The 23,931-nt window shown below is 59.8% G+C and overlaps 3 protein-coding genes across 6 annotated transcripts; all 3 read right to left on the reverse strand.

Annotated features, from left to right (window-relative positions):
* Positions 1 to 33: 33 nt before the first annotated feature.
* On the reverse strand, positions 34 to 5,411 carry TBX10 (T-box transcription factor 10). Its single transcript, XM_060019727.1, is given in 8 exon segments — positions 34 to 224; positions 632 to 726; positions 941 to 1,008; positions 1,324 to 1,476; positions 2,503 to 2,674; positions 3,029 to 3,130; positions 3,219 to 3,514; positions 5,382 to 5,411. Coding segments are annotated over 8 exon segments (1,107 nt in total).
* Positions 5,412 to 9,239: 3,828 nt separating this feature from the next.
* Positions 9,240 to 12,224, reverse strand: ACY3 (aminoacylase 3). The gene is given in 6 exon segments (XM_060019729.1): positions 9,240 to 9,506; positions 10,076 to 10,103; positions 10,105 to 10,155; positions 11,119 to 11,266; positions 11,269 to 11,329; positions 12,126 to 12,224. Coding segments are annotated over 6 exon segments (654 nt in total).
* A 4,370-nt stretch (positions 12,225 to 16,594) lies between these two features.
* On the reverse strand, positions 16,595 to 23,407 carry LOC132429299 (aldehyde dehydrogenase family 3 member B1-like). 4 transcript variants are annotated; one of them, XM_060017549.1, is made up of 7 exons: positions 23,335 to 23,407; positions 22,488 to 22,686; positions 19,549 to 19,634; positions 19,241 to 19,447; positions 18,713 to 19,099; positions 17,594 to 18,009; positions 16,595 to 17,047 (listed from the first exon to the last, which is right to left on the reverse strand). In XM_060017549.1, the coding sequence occupies exons 5-7, from the start codon at positions 19,071 to 19,073 to the stop codon at positions 16,652 to 16,654; spliced, it is 1,173 nt and encodes a 390-aa protein (XP_059873532.1). In that variant the 5' UTR covers positions 19,074 to 19,099; positions 19,241 to 19,447; positions 19,549 to 19,634; positions 22,488 to 22,686; positions 23,335 to 23,407; the 3' UTR covers positions 16,595 to 16,651. The 4 variants fall into 4 exon arrangements, with proteins under 4 accessions (XP_059873532.1, XP_059873533.1, XP_059873535.1 ...); XM_060017550.1 differs by having other exon boundaries at positions 17,594 to 17,690; positions 17,843 to 18,009; positions 18,713 to 19,447; XM_060017552.1 differs by having other exon boundaries at positions 17,843 to 18,009; positions 18,713 to 19,447.
* Positions 23,408 to 23,931: the final 524 nt, after the last annotated feature.

The raw sequence follows: 23,931 nt of genomic DNA on the forward strand, positions 1-23,931 counted from the left end.
GGAGCTGGCGTGGATGGTCTGGAGAGTGTCCTCTTACGAACGCCTAGAGCAGCTGGCGTCGCGCCTGGCCCGGCGACCGGGCACGGCCGTGCTGACCGCGAGGTTCGCGAGTCGGGGTGTCTGGCTGTTAAGGCCCCGCCGGGACCCGCGTTTCTCCGCGCCCGCGGGGGTCCGGGACCTCAGAGGAAGTGCTCCAGGATGTTCGGGGTCGGCGTTTAGGGGGTCTACGGGGCGGGAGGAAATGGTGTAAGTGGGCCCCAGACCTCCCCTCACACCTTCAGCCTTCCCGTCCCCTTCCCTGCCCTTCCCACCCCAAGTTGCCCGCCACTTAGCCTTTGTGCTTGCTCTTCCCTCTGCCTGGAATTTCTCCCCCACCTTCTCCCTCTGTCCAAACCCTTCCCAGTCCTCCAAGGCCCAGCTTGGGAACCACCTCCTCCAGGAAGTCCCCCCGACGCCCCTGCCCCAGCTCTCAGCACCTCGTCCCGGCACCGTTCTCTCTGCCTCCCCCTCTCTGTCCACACAGATGCCCAGGGAGCTTGCTGAGCATGCAGAAGCCCCTTCCTGGGGGCCCTGTGGCCCCGTCCACTACGCAGGCTCTGGTCCCACTGTGTCTGTGGGCTTGGGGCCTGACCTTTCTCCTGCTCTGTGGAGCCCTTTGGCAGGCAGGGGCGGAGGCTGCTGCGACTCCGGGTCCGGACGCTGAGTAGGGGCCGTGGAGATATAGGCCTGAAGGTGGGGCAAGCAGGAATGAGGCAGGGGGTCAAGATGGAGAACCCAGGCCAAGGGTCATGGTCAGAGTCAGACAGTGGGACCCCGGGACAAGCCAGTGGGCGTGACCCTGATGGAAGGGTCGGAGGCCTTAGGAGATGCCTGGGGATAGGGATGGGGTGAGGGGGTGGGTTAGGGCAGCTGGGCGGAGCTGTCAGGGGCCAGATGGTACCAGGAGTCCGGGTCACTCTCCCTAAAGCCCTTGGCAAAAGGGTTGCTGGTGAGTTTCAGCTGGGTGCTCTGCAGAGGAGAAAGGGTAGTTATGGGCCAGCCCTGAGCTGGGGAAAGGCTGTGGGGCCCGGGCTCAGCCACCCTCTCCTCCCTGGACCACCCCGTCCCCAATCTAGAGGCCCCGGGACCTGGGCCCCTCAGCCCAGGAGCCACAGAGCCAGTGGGCATGAAGGCAGGGGAAGGACTGTGGGTAGATGCCCACTGAGTCTGGGAAGGAGAGAAGGGCAGGGGTCTGTGTGCCTGTGGGGCCTAAGAGCCTGGCGCCTCAGTTTCCCCCCTGTGAGGTGGGCTGGCAGCTGCCTCACGAGCTGTGGCCTGACCTACCCGGTGGTTCTGATATGCCGTCACGGCCGTGAACTGGGTCTCCGTGAAGATGAAGGACTTGAAGTTCTCCGTGTAGCGCTCGCTGTGTTTGCGTGGGTCCATGAAGACCACGTGGAAGCGCAGCTGGTAGCGGTGCACAGGGCTGAGAATGATCTGCAGGGGGTGCGGAAGGGGTGGGGCAGCCGCAAACCCTCTCTGGGGCCGAAGCCCTTCTTCCAGGGCCCGCTGCCCCCATCTGATAGCGGCGGTGCCAGGTCTGAACTTGAGAGTCTGCAGTTCTGTATCAAAGGCCCCTTTGTTGGAGGTTCCAGGCTGCTTGGTGTCTCTCACTCCCACGCCCCAGCTGTCTCGGAACTATCCGGGATCTGACCACCTTTCCCACCCCACTGGCTCCACCCTGCCGGGCCACCGTCATCTTTCTCCTGGATTTCCGCAGCTGCTTCCTGGCTGCACTCCCTTCACACAGCAGCCCCAGTGAGTCAGCTCAGAGCCCTCGTGAACTACAGAGAGTAAAGACCAGAATCCTCTCCACAGCCAACTGGCCCTGCAGAGCAGTGCTGGATGCCCCTAGGATCCCTTCCCCTCCCACTGCCCCTCTGAGCTCCACCCCAGCCAAACGGGAGTCTCCTCACAGCTTCCTCAACTCCCCAGCATTCTCCAGCCTCAGGGCCTTTGCACTTGCTGTTCCGTCTGCCTGCAACGGCTCCCCCTTCTGTACGCACAGGCTCCCTCCTCCACTTCCATCAGACCCCTCTTCAAATAGCGCCTCAGCTGCTTCCTGAGCCCCCTGAACTCAACGGCCCCCTCCGTCTCAGCCCCGCTCCCTGTTTCCTTTCTCTCCCGGCATTTATCACCCTTCTGCCGTCTGGATTCCTTTCTCTCCTGGCATTTATCACCCTTCTGCCGTCTGGATTCTTTGCTTACCATCTGCCTGGCACCCCAGGAGGTGAGCCCCCGTGAGGGCAGGGATCTTTGTCTGTTTGACACAGTGTCAGTGGTGCCGGGTTCCTGCACCTACGTGGGCCTGGCCCACCCGCCTGGCAGTCTCTGCTGTCCGACCCCTGGCCAGGTGAACTCGGGCACCAAAGGCCCAGCCAGCCCTGGCTCGGGCTTCATCACAATCAGGCCCCAGCGTCCCCTGCCCTGGCCCAACCCTCCCCACTGTGGCCCGGGCCTCACGTGGCCGTTGTCGTCCAGCAGGTTGTTGGTCAGCATGAGCTTGTCAAAGGACACAATCTGGCGCATGCACTGTGCGCCCTTGGCCGGCGAGTCGGGGTGGAAGTGCACGCGGCCAGGCGTGGTCGGGTCCGCCTTGCCCGCCACCAGCCAGGCCGAGCTATGGAAGGCATACCTGGGGACAGAGCGAGGTGGCGAGGGCGCCCCGACTGCAGCCCACGGCACCTCATCTGCTGCCCCCACCCGGAGCCAAGACTGACGGGGCATCTCTCCTACTGCCCATGCACTGGCCCCGTCGGCACATGAAGAACCGGAGGCTCCAGAGTGCCGTCTGGCCTGGGTTCACCTGCTGCATCTGCTGCCCTGGGCTAGCCCACCCTACCTGCCCAGGTGCGCCCACTGCTGCCCAGGATGGGCCCCCCCCGACACTGCTCCGACTGGCCCCGGCCTCCCTCAGGGTGCTGGTGGGGGTCTACTTCCCCGACCAAGTGCCTGAGGTCTGAGCTGTGACCCCCAGCCAGGCCCGGACCTGTATCTCTTGTCATCCAAAGGCATGAAGTCCATGAGCAGGGCGTAGTCAGCCAGTGTGTCCATGCCCAGGATCTTCACCTGGAAGGTGGGGAACATCCTCCTGCAGGAGGGGGTGCTCAGCAGCTCGACTGTGGTTCCGGCCTGCCCCCCACTCCCGCCACCGCCCTGCCCCCCGCCACTGCTCATACCTGCCCACCTTGGTGACAATCATGTCTGTGCCCAGCTGGTTGAATTAGTCCCACAGAGCCTTCATCTCCAGCTGAACCGTCACATCAGACACACGTGGGTTCTTGGGGCCCTGCTCTGTGGGCTCAGCCATGGCTTGGGCCCCTGTGGAGCTGGTGGAAGGGCCTGGTGGTAACAGGGAGTCCAGCTGGGACTTCCAGCTGGAGCTCGTCATGGGCAAAGGGTAGGTCTCCAAGGGGGCAAATACCCCGAGGCCGGCAGAGAGGAAGGTTGGAGAGGGAGGACGGAGTGTGGGCCCCTGTTCACCTCACCCACCCCCACTCCACCCAGCCAGCCTTCATCTTTCAGGCTGCACCTAGATGCCTCTTCTTCCAGGAAGCTCCCCCTGACTGCCAGGCCTGTTTTCCCACAGGATCCCCAACTCGGCATCACTTCATGAGGTAAATGCTCACTTAAAGCTCCTGAAGACCAGAGACAGGACCTTTCAGGCTCCCCAGGGAAACTTTGAGCCATCAAGAGGCCTAGTGGCCTTGAGCAAATTGTTTCACCTCCCGGAGCCTCAGTTTCCACATCTGTCACAAACGGTTCTTAATATCTGCCTTATAGGGCTGATGTGAGGATTTGTGAGGACACACACGAGCCTGGCACACAGTAGGCCCTTCATAAAGGACATCTGTTATGGATGCCGTGACACGTGGGGTCATGGGGGTGGGGGGTCTTTCTCAGCTCTGGGGAGACCTGGCTGCCTCGTGCTGCTTAAGGAATACTGAGCTGAAGGAGATCCCCGAATTACCACGAACAACTCTTACCCATCTCTGACCCCCCAAACTGGCCCAAATCCTGCCTCCAGAAGCTGGTTCTAACATCTTTCTGCTCTGGCCTCCTCACGTTTTTCTAAGGAGCCCACCTTTTGATCTGCAGCCCTGGCACAAGTCTTGGCCAAAAACTTTGCCACAGCTCCACCCTTCTGATTAAAAAAAAAACAACCTAACTATCGATACAATGAGATACTACTCTACACCCACAGGGATGGCTATTACCAAAATCCAAAACAATCACAAAAACGAGAAATGAAACATTACAAGTGTTGGCGGGGATGTGGAGAAATTGGAACTCTTGTGCATTGCTGGTGGAATCTCAAATGGTGTAAACCCTGTGGAAAACTGCTGACAGTCCTTCAAAATATTAAAGATAGAATTACCATATGATCCGGCAGTTTCACTCCTAGGTATAAACCCAAAAGAATCCAGAGCAGGGACCCGAACAGATATGTGTACGTCGGTGTTCATAGCAGCATTGTTCACAACAGCTAAAATGTGGAAGAAACCCTGGTGTCCATCGATGGATGAGTGGATAAGCAGAATGTGTCTGTACAGACAATGGAATATTATTCAGCCTTTAAAAGGAAGGAAATCGTGCCACAGGCTACAACGTGGATGAGCCTTGAGGATGTTATGCTAAGTGAAACAAGTCAGCCTCAAAAATACTGTGTGATTCCACTCATGAGAGGTGCCTAAAGGAGTCAAATTCATAGAAAGTAGGAAGGTGGTTGCTAGGGACAGGGGGAGGGGAAGGGGAGTTAATGTTTAATGGGGACAGAGTTTCAGTTTTGCAAGATGCAAAAAGTTCTGGAGACGGATGGCGGTGATGGTTGCACAGCAGTATGAATGCACTTAATGCCACTGAACGCTTAAAGATGGTTAAAATGATAGTTTTTACGTTTTGTATATTTTAACACAATTACAATTTTAAAGCTAGGAAAAATATCCTGAGAAACAGTTTCTAGCAGCCCCGTAAGGGGCTGAGGACCTGGTAAAACTATGAGATCCTCCGGGCAGAGGTAGAATTTTGGTGTTGGATGGATGGATGCAGAGACGGATAGATAGATGGGTAGACGGAGGTTCCCGGGATGGTATAGCGTGTGATGTGCTGGCCAGAGTCAGTGCACAGTAGGTGCCTGGTGAGAGTGTGGGGCTCCGGGCCCACGGCCCCATCCTTAGCAGCCCTGAGGGCCACGTGTGAGAAGTGGTACCTCACTAAAGCCCCTGGGAGTTCTGTAGTCTGGAGGTGGGTGGGTCTCACTGGGGCATGAGGGGCATGAAGGGTGGATGGGCTGATGCCCCCACCATCTAGACCAGGCCATTACGTGGGCAACTGCCCATCACCCAGCTGTCCTGCTGGGGCACGAACATCATCCCGGCAACCGATGCCAGCCCCCAGGGTCCATGGTGATGCGTCCCAAGTCGGGGAGGCTCATGGCTTTGCTGGTCCTGGGGCCTTCACAGGCTGGTTACTGGCTTCCAAGTCTTCTACAAGCCTACACCCTGCCCATCCCAGTCAATGTGCCGCCCCTGGGCACCCTCAATAACCCTGGGCAGGGCCCTGTCCTCTGCCCAGCTCCTCTAAAAGCCAGCACCTCTTGGGGTCAGGAGTTGACAGTTTCCCACCGGCATGAAGTCAGGTTTGGAGGGGAAGTTAGAGGTTCCTTGTCCAGCCCCCACCAAACCTTGATACTCACGGGGTGAGGCCCAGAGAGGGGCGGAGCCAGGCCCACGCTCACCAACGTCTGATAAGGCTTTCACCTCCCAGAAATGGCTGTGTCTCCTGCCTGTCAGCACCCCTACATTTGCACTTGGGTGGCTGTGAGCCCATCGACCCCGCCCTGGGGGATCTGAGGCCTCAGCCTGGGGTGCCCCTGCCCCATGCTCTTGCCCAGGCCCTGGGTCCAGTGGCGTTTCCTTGGTCCCCACGCCCAGTCCCTGCCCCCCACCCCACTCACCCCGGAGCCTGAGCCCACCCATGGGGCTCCCTTGGCCGCCTGTCCCATACCTGCCATGGGGACAGCCCGGATTTCCGGCTCCTGGAGAAGGGCGGTTCAGCTGGGGTCCCTGCGTGTCCCGCCTCTGGTCAGTGCCTCCCGGTCTCCTGGTCCATTCGGCAGCACAGCTCAGCTCTCGGGCCCTCACTCAGTCCCCAGTCTCCTGGCAGGACTGGCCTTCCCTCCTCGATCGCCCAGGTCTTGGTTCTCCACCCAAGCCAGGCACCTGGTCTCTGTAGGCAGGACCCTGGCTCTGGGGTGTGCACAGCCCCTTCTCCAAGCCACCCTCGTACTGGACTGTGCAAGGCCCCCGGCTGGGCTGGTGCAGCTCCAGGCGCGATGCCGTGGGGGAGGAGGGCAGGTGGGAAGGCTCTGACCTGGCAAAGCCTCCTCTCCCTCTCCCGGTCCCCCCTCCCGGCTTCCTCCCTTCCCCAGCTAGGAGCCTCCCAGCCATTCCTGATCAATGGGCCCAGACACAGGGTAAGGGCCCATCTCGAGGACAGGCTGGGTGATCTGCAGGGGCCCACGCCTGGTTGACTGGAGGGGCCGGGGCTGACAGGGCCTCGGGGAGGTCAGGGGGCTGCGGTGGTGGCAGGAGCATGGAGGGGTGAATGGCAGAGGCGAAGCTCTCTCCCCAGGACCCAGACACCTGACCTGGGGCTGCTGGTGTGGAATCACCAGGGAGCTTGAGCAGGAAAGGCAAGGGGGCAGCAGCCGCAAGTACCAGCAGAGGCAGAGCCCCAGTACTGGACGGCAGGAAGCCAGGTCCTCCTGACCGCTCGGCCCGAGCTATGAGTTATGCAACGCTGCCAGGACCATGACATCTCCGTGCCTCAGTTTCCTCAACTGAACTAAGTGCATAATCGCCTCTGCCTGGGATGGGCTGGCCCAGCCTGGGGGGCAGTAAGCTGTCCCCATCCTGGTTGACGATGCCTACACAGTCCCCACAGAGGGGGACGCTGGCCCAGGTCAGAGGCCTCTGGGGCGTGTCCTGACCAGACACCTTCCCCAGGCGGCCCCTGCCTGTCTGGGGCTGGGCATTCAGGGAACACACAGATCTCCAGTCAGGAAGGCAGAGGAGGGGGGTTCCCCGAAGCTGGTGTCTGCCATGTGGTGCAAGGAGGGTCATCAGGCCAGACCCCGGTTAGCCCACTACAGGAGGGGGCATCGCAGGCTAGCCCCCAGGCCGGAGCGCTAGGTGAGAGCCCACCGAGCTGGGCATGCTCGACTGGGGTCCCCAAAGGCGGCTGGACCCCCGCACCTCCTCCAGAGTCTGGCACTGGGAACAAGGGGTTGGCAGAGGCCATACCTAACAGGGGGCAGAGAGGGGCTGCTCCTCTCGAGTGTGACACCCTGGCCCCTCCCAGAGCCACATGTCACATGTCAGGGGCAGACCTCTCCTCCCTTCAGCTCAGGGAGGCCTGCTGCTTCCACCCCCTGTGCCCCCGGTCCCTGCCTGCCAGGCTGGGAGGATTCCCTCGGGGAGAGCATGGGCCGACCCCTGGCATAGACCCACGGCCAGCTTTGGGAGGAAGGCTGCACCTGCACTGGAGTCTGCTGCTGGGCAAGATGGGGGAGAGTTCTCTGCGCCTGTGTTGGAGGGTCCCAGCAGCCCCCAGGTGCCACCCTGTCCCAAGATGCACAGTGGGGCAGGTGAGAAATAGGCAGGTGATGGAGGGGTTTGGGGGATCTGCACCAGTCCTAGTGGCTCCCCCTCAGCCCGGACTCCCAGGGGTCCGGGGTTCTGCTGGCTCCTGGTGTGTGTGTGCTTGCACATGCCTTTGGTCCGTGTGCTGGGACCCCCCCCCATACACACACATGCTCATGCGTACGTGGGCACACTCACATGTCAGCCCAAATGCATAAACGAACTCAAGACCTGATGACCTGCCACCACTCCTGTGCACATGTGCACACGCTCCTCTTACACACACACACAAACACATACACACCATGCACACAGGCACGCTTCCCTTTACAGCCTCCTCCCCGGCCAGTCTGCCCTTCCTGCCAGGGGCGCCTGCTGGCCCCCTGCCCCCTCATCCCTCTTGCCTGCCAGCCTGTCCCTGGTGCCCCCCATATCCTTCCCACCTTCTCATCTCGCTGCTCAATAGCAGAAGTCAGCGTGGCAGCTGTGCCCGCGGGGATATGGCTGAGCCAGGCGGCGGGGGTGTAGAGGGCCCAGAGAGTGATGCCTGGAGAGGACGGAGCTCTGGGCTCCACCAGCCCCACTGTCAGGCAGGAGCGATGCTCTCAACACAGGGGCGGGGTGGGGTGTGGGCCCTGGGGGTGGAGCATGGAAAGTGTGAGGCTGTGTCCAGGCGTCATCCCACCCCATCCAGTTCAGCCCTGCTGTGGACACCCTGCAGAGAGTGCCTGGGGCAGGACTGAGGGGACCCCAGCCGCAGACCCTGTGCCCGCTCCCTCCCCGACGCTGACTTCTGTCCTGGGTGGTGCAGGAGACTTCTGCCTGCCCTACCTGCCCTACCTGCACCTCTTCCCTGCATCCCTGTGCCTGGACGGCTGTCCTGGGTGGGGAGAGCCTTGTCGAGCTGCACCTCTTCCCCAGCCTTGACGCCCCCTGAGCCCCCATGAGCCCTGAGCTCATTACACACCTGGAAATGCACATCTGGGCTGTGCCACCAGCCACATATGGATCCCCCGGAAGAATGCCCAAGGTACTGAGGCTCTCGGAAACACATGTGTGTGCAGACGCCCCCCCCCCCACACACACACACAACCACAGAGCACCTGGGGCAGGCACACGCCTGGACACCCACACACACGGGCACACAGAGATCCACTTTCTGGCCCTGGGAATGCAGAGGGGTTGGAGCCCTCCTCTGGGTCATGGCCTCTGGAAGCCCCTCTGCTGGCCCCAGGACAGTACTTCTCCAAGTCCCCCCCAACATACACACACACTATGGGATCTTCCCCCTGGGCACTGATGAAAAAGCGTGGGCACAGAGACAGCCACCCCCGGCCCCAGTACACACAGAATGTCCAAGACCACCCTGAGCCAGACCTGCCCCAGACCCTGAGGTCACAGAGAGGGGCCGTGCAGGTGAGAGGACATGAACCATGGACCCCTGGACATCTTCCATTTTATAGAATGGGAAACTGAGGCAGGGAGGTGTGGGGATATGGCAAGAAACATGGTACACAGTGGGTGGCAGAGGGAGGGCCCTGGGCTCAAGATTGTGCCTCACGACCCCCTGTTCAGAAGGGAGGGCTGATGCCGGGCAGATGTGGCCTGGATCAGGGACGCTGGCGGGGTGGAGGCCACTGCGGGCAGGGCAGGCACGGAGAACGTGAGCTTCTCAGTCTGGAGGAAGGCAATGCCCTTCTCGTAGGAGGCAAGCTCGTTGGTGAACACAGGGTCCATGGTGGACTCCCCCTCATAGAGCACGTCCTCACCACTGAACATCTGGAAGATGGGTGCGCCAGGCCGCAGTGGCTCAAAATCTCAGTCCTGGGAGAAGAGCCAAGGACCAAGGTTGCTGGGGCTGACCTCTGCCCTGGCCTCAGTGCGGGCCACCCCAGCAGGGACTGCCTAAGAGATGCTGCTCACTTATGGCCCTGCCCACTTGCTCCTTCACTTCCTCGATCAATGCAACAGGGTGTCTGCTGAGATGCCAACTGGCTCTGTGTCTAGAAATGGAGACACCAGTCACCTTAGAAAGGCACTTGTCATTGTGGAAGTGTACCCTAGTGGTTACGGGCACAGATAGTGAAGCCTGCGTCCAAAGCCTTGCTAGCTGTGTGACCTTGAGCAAGTCACTTAACCTCTCTGTTCCTCAGCTTCCCCATCTGTAAAATAGGGATTATTCTATCTCCTCCTATTATCCTGAAGTCTAAATTAAACAGCTAATAGTGCTTAAAACAGTGCCTGACACATAGTGAATATAATATAAAAGTTTATTAGATAAATTTTTAAATTGTGGGAGAAATCACTCAAAATGTCTCTTATTCAGCATCCACAAGGAAGATGGGTGGTGGCGCAGGTGCGTGGCATAAACGTAGGTGCCTTCCAGGGGAGGCCGTGGTGTTGTGAAGGTCTGGGATAAGTAGAGGCCCGGCCCGAGGCCTTGGGCCCCAGCAGCTGGTTCAGGTCTCTGGCCCTGGCATTTCAGGGGCGAAGATGTAGTGTCAGCCCCTGACAGTCTCCGTCAGTGATCAGAGGGTCAGAGTGTGTGAGTGGTGCGGGGGAGGGCAGCCTTGTGCCGCCGACAGGAGTGAAGCCCCTGAGACCCTGCAGGAGGGACAGAGCAGCTCAGGGGCTCATGTGGCTGCCTGCCCCCTCGCACGGCCCCAAACCCTCGGCCTGGCCCTGCCCACCCGCCTCATCAGCTCTCTCGCCGGCCACACCTCCAAGCACTGTGCTGGTCTCGCCTTCAGGCCTCCTACCTGCTGGGCCCTTCCCTGGAACTCCTCTCCTCTCCACCTGGTTAACTTATACTCACCCTTTGGGGCTTGGCTGAGACCCCGCCTCCTTCCGGAAGCCTTCCCTGACTGCCCTTGACCAAGTTAGATGCTTCGTGTAGCCCCCAGCCCTGCCTTTAGCCTCCTGGTTTGTGGTCGCTGAGTCCATTCTCTGTCCTTAGTAAGCTGAGGACAGCGCCTCAGTCCTATACCCCATTCTCTCACCCGAGCTGGCCTGAGATGGGGCTCAGAGGTGGGGCTCGGCCAGTATCCACTGAAGGAAGGTATAAACAGTGGTTGCGTAAACGCAGCCCGTGGGGGGCTGATCTGAGGCAAGCCCCGGGTCTGGGGAACCCAGAAGAGGCCGTGTCTCAGCCTGGGATCCGGAAGGGCTTCCTGGAGAAGGTGACATCAATCTGAATTTCTCTAAACTGAAAAGGGAGGAATGGGCATCACAGGCAGAAGGGTGCCTCCTGCCGGGTGGAGGGACTGGACCAGCTTAGCAGGTGGGGGCCCTTGGCAGCCCTGCACTTGGCAGCCCTCCAGGGCTCTCTCTGGGGGAGTAGTCTTCATCTCAGGCTTTAAAGAGTCCCTACAAGCAATTTCCCAAAGCCTTGGGCAGCTCCCCAGCGGGAGCTGTAGCAGCAGGGCAGGGTGCTCACCTGAGGAAGGACCCGGTGAAGGCATGACTGAGGTCATGGCCCACGTAGCGGCAGCAGGCGGCTGAGGCCACCGGGTTGGCCAGCAGCACAGGCATGGTGGAGAAGCTGAGTCTCTGCACCTCCCCTGGGACCCGCAGCCAGTGCCGGCCAGGTAGGCGCTAGCTGTCTCATTGCCGTGAGTAGCCCTGGTCACTGCCACATGGTGCAGGGCCTCTCAGGGCACCAGCAGCCAGCACGTCGCCGTGTGGGGTGGCGCACCTGGCGGGTGGACCTTCTTAGGCAACCCTGGCGCCAGCACAACGCCCAGTGCTTAGAGCTGGGCTGGTGGCGGTGAGCTCCCCGAGGCCTGAGGAGCCCAAGCCAGGCGGGGCTGTTGCTTGTCCAAAGCCGTGGCTGGATGTTAGCTCAGCGGTGTCCCACCTGCACCTCCAGTGGCCCAGGTTGGTCCCTCCTCGTGCCTGCAGTCCCTCCATTGGCACCCTTCCCTTGAGGGTAAGCATTGCCCTCCCCTGCCTTTCTCTGAGGAGATCATTTCTCTGCTCCCTTTGGAGAGAAGGGGTTTCTTTCTCCCAAGTTGAGAAAAGGGGCCCAGACTTGGGAAGATGGATCCACCAAGGCACACTCCCTATAGCAAGAGGGCTGTGCTCCCATTTTATAGATGGGGAAACCGGGCACAGCAGGGGAAGTGGACGGTGTCACAGGAGCTGGCTGTGGAGTGTCGGGTTCCAGGCGACTCCTGTTCCTTCCTGCCCCTCCCCCATGCTCCTCTGAGCTGGTGCAGGGGCCTTAGGGAAGAAGGGGTGGTTACCTGTCAGTGCAGGTCTCAGCTGCCTGGGCCACCAGGGCTGGGATGTGCACCTCCTGGAACGATGGGTATTTATGGGCCAGGAGATCCCTAGGCAGGAAGTGTCTGTGCTGAGTTGGTAGAGAGCAGGGCGCAGGAGTGGGTGATGGGCTGAGGTCCACCCTGAGGTCAGTAGTGCTGGGGTCTCCCTGCCTGCCTCTACCTCACACTGTTGCTTGCTGCTGCCGTGGTCCACTGAGTCCAGGTCCTGCAGCCACGCCCCTGCTCTTGCCCTTGGTCCCTCCTCTGGGAATCTCAGCATTCCCGCCTCCTGGGGCCAGCTGGGGCTCCCGCTGGGGAGCTGCACAAGGCTTTGGGAAATTGCTTGTAGGGACTCTTTAAAGTCTGAGATGAAGACTACTCCCCCAGAGAGAGCCCTGGAGGGCTGCCAAGTGCAGACCGTTCATTGCCCAGGTGTCCAGCCAAGGAAGGGCAGGCCTGGAATCCACCACTGGCTGAGCCATGGGCCACCACCAGGCCAGGCCACCACAAGTTGCCTGTTGAGATGGTGCCTTGGTGGCCACCCAGATGAGGAATATCCCCCTCCCTCCATCGCTTCAGCAACATGCTTCTGTCCCTGCGGCCCTCAGAGGACCAGGGTCACTCCTGGGTCACGCTTTACCCTAAAGGGCTATGAGCTGTGGGGTCCCAGCTTTACAGCTCTTTGGTGCTTTAAACAATTTCTAAATATTTCATTGTTATTGATCGTTTTCAGGGACAGGTATGCCTCAAATGATTCAACTTGCTTTGTTTTGGAAATGACCCTCAGATCCATTTTATAGATGTGGAAACTGAGGCTGAGACAGGATGCCCAAGGGTACCCAGGGCACTAGAGGCAGAACTGGAATTGGAACCTGGGAGGTGTCCAATCTGAGCCCACTCTCCTCTTGCTGCTCTCAAGGGACAAGGGGGTAAGGATGAAGGCTAAGTCCCCCGCACGTGGCCCCAAGTCCTGTCCTTTCCCCAGGAGCCGAGGGTGGTCCAGTGGTCCCTGAGTAGAGAGGCACTGCTGGGCAGTGACCGTCAGGTCACCAGTGCCTCCTGCATGCCAGCACTGGGGCCCTGAAGCTGGGCCTCCCCCAGGCGTCTGGTCCCAGGCCTTCTTCACGACCAGGCTGAGTCCTCCCAGGAGGTGTCAGCCCAGCTCCAGAACCAGGCCCAGCAGCTGGGGCTCCCTCCAGGCCAGCCCTCTTTGCAGCTGCTCAGATCACAGGCAACTCCTTGTGAGGGCTGGGCTCACCTGTACTTTCCTGCTCTCCTGCTCACCCCCATAGGTGGAGCTGTGGGACCTGTCAGGCCTGCTGGTACCTCAGTAGGGTAGCTGGGGGGGTGGGGTCACTGAATCTTCATGGGCAACGGCCCTGGCGCCGCAAACGGAGGGCAGCTACCATTCGCTCTGTTCGTGGGGCTGGACCTGGGCTCTGGGAGGTTGAGCGACTCGGCCGACCCCCTGGCCAGGGGTGGTGGAGGGAGTCAGTGGGGTGTCTGCCTCCCTCCGGGTCCCTGCTCCCCGCTTCGCTCAGGGTAGGGGCCTCGAGGCCCTGCTTTCTAAGGCAGAAGCCGCAGTCTTTGAGAGGCCCCCCCAGGCTGCCGGGCTTCTGCTGTTCTCTGGGTGCTGGGCCTCTTGGGAAGGAAGGAAGGGTCTGAGCACCAGCCCTGGCTATCTGGGGGGTTGCTGGAGACCAGAATGCTTCCTGCCAGGAGGTGGTGGGCCCCCAGCTCTGGGGAGGACAGCCTCAGGGGGTCCTGGAAAGTTTCACTTCCCCTGGCTGGGGTCTAGCGTCGCCCTCTTAGAAGGTATATATATATATTTTTTAATTAATTTATTTTTTAAATTGAAGTATAGTTGATTTACAATAGTGTTTTATATATATATATATATTCTTTTAAAAATTATTTTAATTTTTTAAATTAATTCTTCATTATAGGTTATTACAAGGTATTGAATATAGTTCCCTGTGCTATACAATAGGACCTTGTTTTTATTTTATATATGGTAGTATGTATATGTTAATCCCATACTCCTAATTTATCCCTCCCCCACTTCCTCTTTGGTGACCATAAATTTGTGTGTTTTTTTAGTTTTTGTTTTAAATTTATTTATTTATTTATGCTGTGCCGGGTCTTAGTTGCGGCATGCGAACTCTTAGTTGCGGCATACATGCAGGATTTAGTTCCCCAACCAGGGATCGAACTTGGGTCCTCTGCGTTGGGAGCACAGAGTCTTAAACACTGGACTACCAGGGAAGTCCCCATAAATTTGTTTTCTATGTCTGTGAATCTGCTTCTGTTTTGTAAATAAGTTCATTTGTCCTAATTTTTAGATTCCACATATAAGTGATATCATATAATATTTGTCTTTCTCTGACTTACTTCACCTCATGTGATCATCTCTAGGTCCATCCGCGTTGCGCAAATGGCATTATTTCATTCTTTTTATGGCTGAGTAACATTCCATTGTACATTTGTACATTACATTGTGCATTCCTTATCCATTCATCTGTCGTTGGACATTTAGGTTGCTTCCCTGTCTTGGCTATTGTAAATAATACCACTACAAACATTGGGGTGCATATATTTGTTTGAATTAAAGTTTTCTCCAGCTATATGCCCAGGAGTGGGATTGCTACATCATATGGCCGCTCTATCTGTAGTTTCTTTAAGTGATCTCCACACTGTTCTCCATAGTGGCTGCACTGAATTATATTCCCACAAAAAGTATAGGAGGCTCCCCTCTTCTCCACACCCTCAGAAAGTGTTTATAGAATGGAAGGGCATCTGGGAGCCAGGGCAAGAGCTCCCAGGAACAGCAGCCCCCAATCCCAACTGAGTGTGCAAGCTCGTGTGTGTGTGCGCTGGTGTCTGAGGATCTGTGTATTCACGTCTGTGCTGCGTGTACCAACGTGTGTGCGAGCCACAGCAGTGAGAACAGTCTGGAGGTGGGCCTGCTGAGTCACACCTCTGAGCCCCAGGAAGTAGACGGGGCCTCCAGCCCCCACTGGCTCTGACACCCCTCCCTGACAAGCTGTGTGACTTGGGGAGTCAGTGCCCTCTCTGGGCCTTGGCTCCTGCCTGTGAAATGGGAATGAGGCTCCCTCCTGGGTCCGGGCAGCTGTGAGGAGTAAGGGAGCAAAGGGGCAGGTGCAAGCTTGGAGAACGGACACATGCACAGCAGACCCTGGCCTGATGGAGGGCAGAGGCATCGTGAGTATCCAAAGGTCCAACTTCTTCACTGCAGTTGAGGAAACGGAGGCCCAGAGCGGGGTCAGAACCTGAACCATCCCACAGAATTGTAAGTCTTGGCTCAGGAGAGCCACGTGACCTGGGAGCCACACCCAAGGGCCACTTTGTTTTTTGTTGTTGCCGCTACTGTTGGTTTTGGCCACACCGCGACATGCGGAATCTTAGTTCCCCAACCAGGGATCAAACCCGCGCCCCTTGCAGTGGAAGCATGGAGTCTTAACTACTGGACTGCCAGGGAAGTCCCTGTCCAGGGGCTTTGGAGCCCCTGCCTGTCCCTCTACCATCCTGACCGGGTTCTGAGTCCCACTTTGGCCTCTGCTCACCCCCTCCTGTCAGCCTTTCACAGCGCCCTCATATCAGGTGTTCCTTTATGACCCCAGGACCACCCTGCCCACTCCTTCTTGCTGGCCTAGTGTCCTGGGGTGGGGGTGGGAGGAGGAATCACCCCATATTGTTGTTTTTCTTAATGACCCACTCTGGACTGTGGCCTGTTCCCAGGGTGGAACCAGCATCTAAGGGACCCTGGGACCACCCCCAAGCCTGGGGACAGCAGCATGCCATGATTGCTGGACAAGGAGAGGCTGCTGTCGCAAAAACTGTGACTGTGACAGAGCCCTGGGAAGCTCGGAGGTGTGTGGCCGGGGCACCTCTGCAGCCAGGGCCTCTGCCCAATGCTGGCTTAACTTACATGAGGGTGTGGACTCTACTATGTCTGGGGTGGGGGCCCCTGGGCCCCAGACACATATGATCTCATTTAACACTCACACCAACTGTAAGAGGTAAGTGGGAACCCCATTCTACAAGATAAGGCTCAGAGAAGTTAAGGGACATGCCCAAAGGCACCCAGTAACAATATGGCCATGGACTGACGCAAACCCAAGCTTTCTAGGTGACGGAGCTACTGCAGGGACAGGTAGGGTTCTGTGTGAGCCAGATGAGGGCCACTGTCACTCAGCTCTGCCCTGCTTTACCGTATAAACTCAGTTCAGCCCTATCCTGGCTCTAAATCTGTTTTCCCATGTGTCAGATGAAGAGACCAGATTTAGATTCTGCCCGCCCTGACCTCTCTCTGGGAGATTAGAGCAGGAATAACGATGTGGCCAGCATGAGCACAACCCCCTCCTGTGCCCAGAGCAGACATCACTAATCAACCATTGCACTCCTTCCTATAGATTCCACACACACCATCAGAGTCCTTGTAAATAACGCACTTCAGGCCAACACCAGCGACTGGCCAGACCTGAGTTCAAGATCAGATCACTTCAGGTGAGACAAACCCAGCTCCCCAAACCAGGTGTGACTGGAGCTGTTAGAAATCACTCTGTATTTTGGGAGCTTATTTATAGATCTGACGTGAGGGAGTCTTTTCTAACCACCAGAGCTGCCCAACCTTGGGGGTAAGTTCTCTGTCATCAGATATGTTCAAGCAGAGGGTCAACAAATCTGTCAGGAGGCTGCAGAGAGGACTTTGGCCCTGAAAAGGGCTGGACTAATGTCCCAGAGGTCCTGCCCAGCCAGGGGTCTGTTCAGACAAGGCCCCAGGAGCAGGATCTTTGTGTTCCTGGACAGGACACCAGCCTTTGGGGGGCCACTGAGCACCTGGGCAACAGCAGGACAGGGGGCTCGTGGGGATGGGGCACTGGAGATGGACAGGGTGCTCACAGAAGGAGGCAGCGCTGGTTGCCCAAGGCCCAGCTGAGCAGCTGCTGTGTGCAGGCAGAAAAGGGCGAGTAGAGGATGTCCTTGAGCTTCTCCAGGCCCGAGGGGCAGAGCAGGCAGGCGCGGTGGTGGGAGAAGGCGTCGAAGGAGAACTTGCTGTGGTAGCTGCCATTCCGCTGTTGTCTGCATGGGCACGGAAGTGAGGGCCGTTCAGCAGCAGCCCACCGCCCAGCAGGGAGCTCAGGGAAAGCCAGGCCATTCTAAGAGCCATTTGCAGATAAGGAAACTGAGGCCTTGAGAGGCCTGGGGCCTGGATCAACAGTGAGGGAAGGCAAAACTGGGCCTTCCTGGGTCTGGGGTGCCAACCTGAGCTTCCCAGGGAGTTGGGGCTGGAGGGTGAAGGAGGGCAGGGCTCAACGACTCCCCCTAGTGGCAGGGATGGCAGAGTCGGGTAGATGAAGCCCTCCTTGCCTCCAAAGGGGCCACTGCTGATCCGGTGAGTGTCGCCCCTCTGAGCTCACAGAGGGGAGTCCGTGGCCCTGAGAAGCGGCACCCAGAGTCACAGCAGCAGCAGTGCACAGGCTCCATGGCGGCCAGCCTGGCTCTGCCTGCCGGGTCCCACCTTGGCTCTGCCCCCTCCCCTTTCAGGGGCTCTGCTCGCCCACACAGAACTTTTGCACGACTGAGGACAAGAGGGCCGCCCCGGGGCAGGACAGATAGAGAGGGCACCTCGTCGTCCGGGCGGGAGCTGCCCCGGCCAGGGCAGACAGTTGGCCAGCCACGTGTTGCCAGCTTCTTGACGCTGCTCCCCGTCTCTGCCAGGCACCTGTGTGCAGGGAGCCGTTGTCCAGTGGCCTGGATTATAGCCACACTGGAGGCACCTGCTGCCCTAACCCTCACAAGTGGGCCGGGAAAGGGGAGGTGACCGGTCTCACCCTTTTGGGCCCCTCTGTTGTTCCCACCTCTGTCCAGCCCCACCTGGCTGCTGTTGGAGAAGGCGTACAGGGCCAGGGGCTTCTCCCGACAGCGGATGAACTCGATGGCCTCGTCCAGGCTCCTCACGTTCATGATGGGCAGGATGGGCCCGAAGATCTCCTCCCGCATCACCGGCTCCGTCTCCTGCACGCCCACCAGCACCGTGGGAGCTGCCCGGGCACAGGGCACGGCTCAGCCCCAGGGGTGGGGCCTCGGGCAGGCAGGGCCCAGGGACCCAGGGCTCCAGGCTCAGGGACGTTCTGGGGAAGGTGATCTCCCCACAGCCCCCGGGAAGTGACCTTGAGGGGCTCCCCAGCCTGACCGGGGCCCGTGGGGCCCAGAGAGCCCCTCAGCCTTGGTCTTACAGTCAGAGGGTGACCGGACCTGAGGTCCCGGGTCCCAGCCTGCTGGGGAGCAGCGTCACCCTCTGAGCCGTTCGGCCCGGGAGACTGGGGCTGCTTTGTTCACAGCATAGCGGGTGCTCAGGACGGGCTGTTGAAATTCAGAACCAGGAATCGTGGGCTCATAGGACCTGGGGTCACGGCCCCGTGGAGCAGCAGATCTTGGGGCTGAAGTTTGGAACCTGAGCCCTAGAACTCCGGGGTCTGAGCTTGGAGAATCCAGAGCCTGGGTCAGAGGGCTGAGTCGTGGGGTCACAGGCTCGGACACGGCAACGCGGAACACTGGTGTCACAGAATCGTGGCACCAGAGCCGTGGACCAGGCTGGGCTCTAGCAGTGGGGTCGGGGAGCCTCAGGGCCCGAGGTTACAGGCTGGGCCCAGACTCGGGGCCCAGCTGTGGCCCCCAGCGTGGGGGGGCCTTAGCTGGGGTGGGCTGGGAGTGGGGCACAGTGGCAGGGAGGGCGGGACTCACCGATGTAGCGATCGCTTTCATCAGTCTGGCCCCCGATGGCCACGTGGCCACAGCTCAGCAGGCCCCGGAGCCGCTGGAAATTCTTCTCACTGATGATGCGGCCCAGGTCTGGGGAGCTCTGGGGGTCTTCGCCATAGAAACGGGTGATGGCACTCTGCAGGGCGGGCAGCAGTCGAGCCTGCATTTCGGGGCTGCACAGGATATAGTTGGGGGCCACGCAGGTCTGGCCGGAGTTGAAATAGCGGAAGAAGGCCACGCGGTTGGCCACGGTCTGGGGGTCGCAGTTGTCGTCCACGTAGCAGGGGTTCTTGCCCCCCAGCTCCAGCGTGACGGGTGTCAGGTGCTTGGCGGCAGCAGCCATGACGACCTTGCCGACTCGGGGGCCCCCTGGGGACATGAGAGTTGACCCCAAGCCTCAACTGCCCTTGGCCAGATGGTTCAGACACCACCTTCCCAGCCCATCCTGGCTCACCCACTGGGTTATGCCCCCTGCCCTGCTGCACCCGGATCCCACCGTGCCAGGCCCACCTGCCTGGGTTGATTGCCACCTGGGACGCTTCACCCCACTGGCCACCACTTCCTCCTTCCACGGCCTTCTCCATCCCGTTCTCAATGTCCCTCTCCCCCAGGACACTGGTCGGGGCCACCCTCACTTGTGAAGAGGATGTAGTCAAACTTGTGCTCCAGCAGCTGCCTCGTCTCCTCGGGCCCGCCCAGCACCACGGCAAAGCAGCTCTGCAAGGGGGGACAGACGGCTCAGGGGACACTGCAGGACCTCCTACCGGCAGGGGTGCGGGTGTGGGACGCAGATGCTGAAGGAGCAGGCCCACCCTCACCTGGGCCAGGTATCGGGGCAGCACCTCGGCCAGGACCTTCTCAGTGCTCTCGCTGACCTCTGAGGGTTTCAGCAGCGCGCAGTTCCCTGAGGGGCGGGGTGGGGTGGGGAGAGGAGAGGGGGTGGGGCAGGGCAGGGCGGGGCGGAGCGGGAGAGAGGGGGTGGCCAGTTGTAGCCACTCCCCGTCTCCATTCAGTCCTCACACCTGCAGGGCAGGTGCCGGCCTTACTCCACCTTCAGGGGAAGAATATGGTACAGAGTTGCCCTGCCGGCCCCAAGGTCACACAGCCTGGGGATGGTGGGCCAGATGGGAACCAGGCCTTCTTAGCCACCTGGTGCCCCTCTTTCCTGTCTCTGTGGGCGGCTGTGAGGCCACGAGGCTGGGGGGACTGGCAGGGGGCAGGAGGGAGGAGGCTCTCTATCACCTGCTGCGAGGGCGCCCACCAGGGGCACCAGGGATAGGTACGGGGGTAGTTCCAGGGGGCGATGATGAGCCCCGGGCCCAAGGGTTCCTTCCGGATGAAGGCCGAGTCCAGCGGCATGAGCTGGGGTTTGGGACAGTGAGGCCCCACCGAGGATCACCCCAAAGCCCACTCCCCCAGAGTCCTCGAGCTGCCTGTGCAGTGGAGTCCCCACAAGGAGAGAGAGGTCCCGAGAAAGTCAGCGACTCTCCCTGGGCCTGGGCCGAGCTGCCCTGGAATTGCCCCTGCCTGGCCCGTGGGCTCACCCTGGCGGGGCGTCCATGCGAAGGCCTGCGGCAGGGCTGACTGCGGCCTTGGAGCCCATCTGGGCTTTGGCCTGACGTCCAAGGGAGCCCCAGTGGGGCTGAGAGTGGAGAGGGATGGGGTATGGGGGTGGGAAGAAGGAGTCCAGCAGGGTCTCTGGGGGGGAACTGCCTGGACCTTGAGCAAGGAAGTGCTCTGAGCACCCCAGCTGGGGCCACGAAACCATACCATTGCCTGTGCGTCTGCGTCTCTGTCTGTCTGTCTGTCTCTCTGCGTCTCTGTCTCTCTGTCTCTCTTTCTCTGTGTGTGGATGTGAGTCGTCCTCAGAGTCCAGCAGCATCCCACAGGCCTGAGCCCAGGACCTCTGCCTCAGAGCGTTGGCCATGGAGTGAGATGGGTCTCAACGTCCCCCGTGGGCACCCTGCGGGCCGGGGGCCCCATCGGCACCTCCCCCTCCTCCTGTCTGAACCTCAGTCTCCTCATCTGGGAAGTGGGGACAGCACTCCTCCATGGGCGTGTACAGCACAGGCCTGGCCACTGAGCTTATTATTCTTAGGAACCATAAGACGGGGAAAGCACTGGTGCCCGGCTCAGGGGGCCACCCAAGCTGAGGAGTATGGGGAGATAGGAACAGAGACTGGGCATGTTCCTGGGCAACACCTGCAGAACGACCTCCCTCCGCCTGGCAGTGAGGCCCTCATTCCCGGCACTGTCCATCCCCTCCCCCCATCCCACGGCCTGGGGGAGGACGTGGCCCACAGTAGGTGTTCAGTAAGGACTTGTCCACCATGTCTTGGGCTGGAATGGGCCCCAAGCTGTGCCCACCCACTGCCGGGCCCAGGGGTGGCCCCACCTAGACCCCTGCCCCAGATTGCAGAGGGGCAGAGAGAAGTCAGTCCTAGGCCCAGGCTCCGGGCCAAGAGGGGCAGGGGGCCGTTTCCTCCCGAGCGCGTCCTGGAGGAGCTGGGCCTGGCTGGGGCTGCTTTGGGCCCAACTCTGACCACTGGCAGCGCCCACCCTCAGTCCAGGGTTGCCTGGGGCCCCTTCAGGCCTGCAAGTTGCAGGGCTGACCCAGAGCTCTGCCTGCAGTGCCAGCATCACCTCTCTCACCTGGCTTTCCGGGCTGGGGTCAAGTGTCTCGTGGTCCGATCAGCCCTGCTCTGACTTTGTCCATGGCTCCCTAGAGCCTCTCTAGGGCTGAATCAAGGCCCAGAGTGGAGGAGTCTGGGGTGAGCTATGGCATCCAGGTGTCCTGAGGTCTGTCGAGGGACCCCGGCCCCAGCTCAATCATACGTTTCCCAGGTGAGGCAAGCAGGGCAGGGGTTCCCTGACTTTCTCCACTGTCACTGTCTGTGTCCTCACTGTGCACACCTGGAGTGCCTGGGGACAGCCTCAGGCTTAGCTTGTGCATGGCCGAATCCCAGCCCCACCATTGCCCAGTCAAATGAGGAGGCAGACGGCTGAATGGGGCTGAGGTCGGCCGCATCCCCAGGGGCCCTGGAGCGGGATGGCTGCCCCTTGCTCCTTATCCCAGGTGATCGTTGAGGTGGGGCTGACTAGGGGCCCTGGCTGCTGACCAGGCAGGGCCTGGCTGGACCTGGGCCACAGAGGTGACCACGGCAGACCTAACCAGCCTGTGCAGAGCTCACGGTCTAGACGTGGAACAATAATGACACTGAAAACAAGATAATTATAAACATGAGCTGGTGGGGTTTCCTTGGTGGTCCAGTGGTTAAGACTCCGTGCTACCAGTGCAGGGGGGCGGGTTCGCTCCTTGGTCAGGGAATTAGATCCCTCACGCTGCCACTAAAAGATTTCCGCGTGCAGCAACTAAGACCTGGCGCAGCCAAATAAATAAATACTAAAAACAAAACAAAACAAAAACAAATAAATGAATTGGTGCCGCAGGCCCTGGGAGAGGCCGGCTGGAGACCCAGCAGAGGCCCCGACTGCAGTGGGAAAGGGGCAGGGCAGGGCCCTCGGAGGGCAGGTGTCGGGACAGAGGGGCCGGCACATGCAAAGGCCCTGTGGGGGCAGATTTAGAAAAACAAGATGCAACTGGGCAGGTCAGCAGCCTGACAGGACCTTCACATAGGGATTTGGGACCTATTCTGTGGGCACGAGAACACAGGCGGGAGGGGAAGCAGAGCTGGCGCCTGGGGCCCAGTGCTCAGTGTGCATCGTCTCATTTAAGCCTCAAAGGTCTTTTTGTTACCTCGTTGTAAGGAAGAGCAACCCGAGGCTCTGAGAGGTGATCCGATTTGCCCTCCTCACAGCTGCTACGTGGTGGCTTCAGTCCCAGGTCTGGTGGCCCTGCAGCACCTCCTCACCAGCATCAATATGTGCCCTGCACTTTTTTTGACTTCTCAGCATCTTTCTGCAGCTTCCAAATTTTCTACAGTGAGCATCCAATGCTTCCAGAATCAGAAATGAACAGTGAGTGTTGCTTCTACAACCTCCCAAGAAGCTTCCCTCGTCCCAACTCCCCGGCACGTCCCAATCACAGCCCGGGCCACGCCTGGCTGGCCCCCGTCTGTCCACACGCCACCTCCTCCCCCAGCCTGGGGAGCCTCTCGAGGGAGGACAGGGTCTGCCTCTACCCCCGGGGCCAGGCCAGGGATGGAGGGTTCCTCCGAGGGTACTCCTGGTTGTCACAGGGGTTGCGGGGGGGCGGGGGGAGTGAGGCTTAGACAGCATGACGGGCCGGAGGTCACGTACACAGCTGGGGCAGGGCAGCACCCACCTCCCTGTGCTGAGCCAGGCCCCAGGACCATGGCCCCCCACCCTGTGGACTCACATCCCATTCATCTCCCCGCACCTCGTGCTGCTGGCCCTCACCCCGGGACCCCAGGTACCCCGCAGGTGTGGGCTCCGACCCTGGACCCTTTTGCTGAGCCTTTGCTCTCTGCCTGACATGCTGCCTTCACATGTGCTGACTCTGCTCCTGGCCCATCTCACCCCTGCCTCTGCTGACGGCCAATCCTCCCAGGAGCCTGCGCAGCCCCCCACCAGATGTCGCGGGCCCACGTCTGGCAGTGGCGTGGCACCCGGGCTGACCTCACCGAAGCTCCAGCTAGTCTGGCCTCCTCCTGGTTTATACATCGGCACCTCCGGCAGCTGCCTCACCTGACCTGGCACAGCTGGCCTGGGAACAGGTCTGGCAACTCCAGGCTGCTCTGTGATCACTGGGGAGGGCCTGGCAGAAAGTTACCTGATAAGGAGAAAGGTTACAGGATGAAAATATCCGTGGGACCCTGGCAGCCTCCTCCAGGACGCCCTCAGCCTGCACCCTCAGCGGCCCACCGAAGCCCCTGCACCAGGTCCTCAAGTCTATGCCCCCATCCCCACCCTGCAGGGCTCCTTCATTTGCATGCTCCTAATGTGCCCGACTGGCATCCTTGGGGCAGAGGGAGGGGCCCTGGCAGCTGCAGAGAGAGCCTGGACAGGCTGGGGAACCTGTGGCTGCAGAGCGGCACACCTCATTCCTTTTTTCCCTTATTCTTCTGTTTACTGTGTGACCCTAGGCAAGTTACTTAACCTCCCTGAGCCTCCCTGGGGTAACATTTGCACTTAATTGTCGTGGTTCTTGAGAGGATCACATGAGAAGATGAAAGAATAGACAAGACATTTCATAGCTCCTGGCGCAAAATCGGGCGCTC

The sequence above is a fragment of the Delphinus delphis genome, chromosome 8, assembly GCF_949987515.2.
Source record: "Delphinus delphis chromosome 8, mDelDel1.2, whole genome shotgun sequence".
Classification (NCBI taxonomy): domain Eukaryota; kingdom Metazoa; phylum Chordata; class Mammalia; order Artiodactyla; family Delphinidae; genus Delphinus; species Delphinus delphis.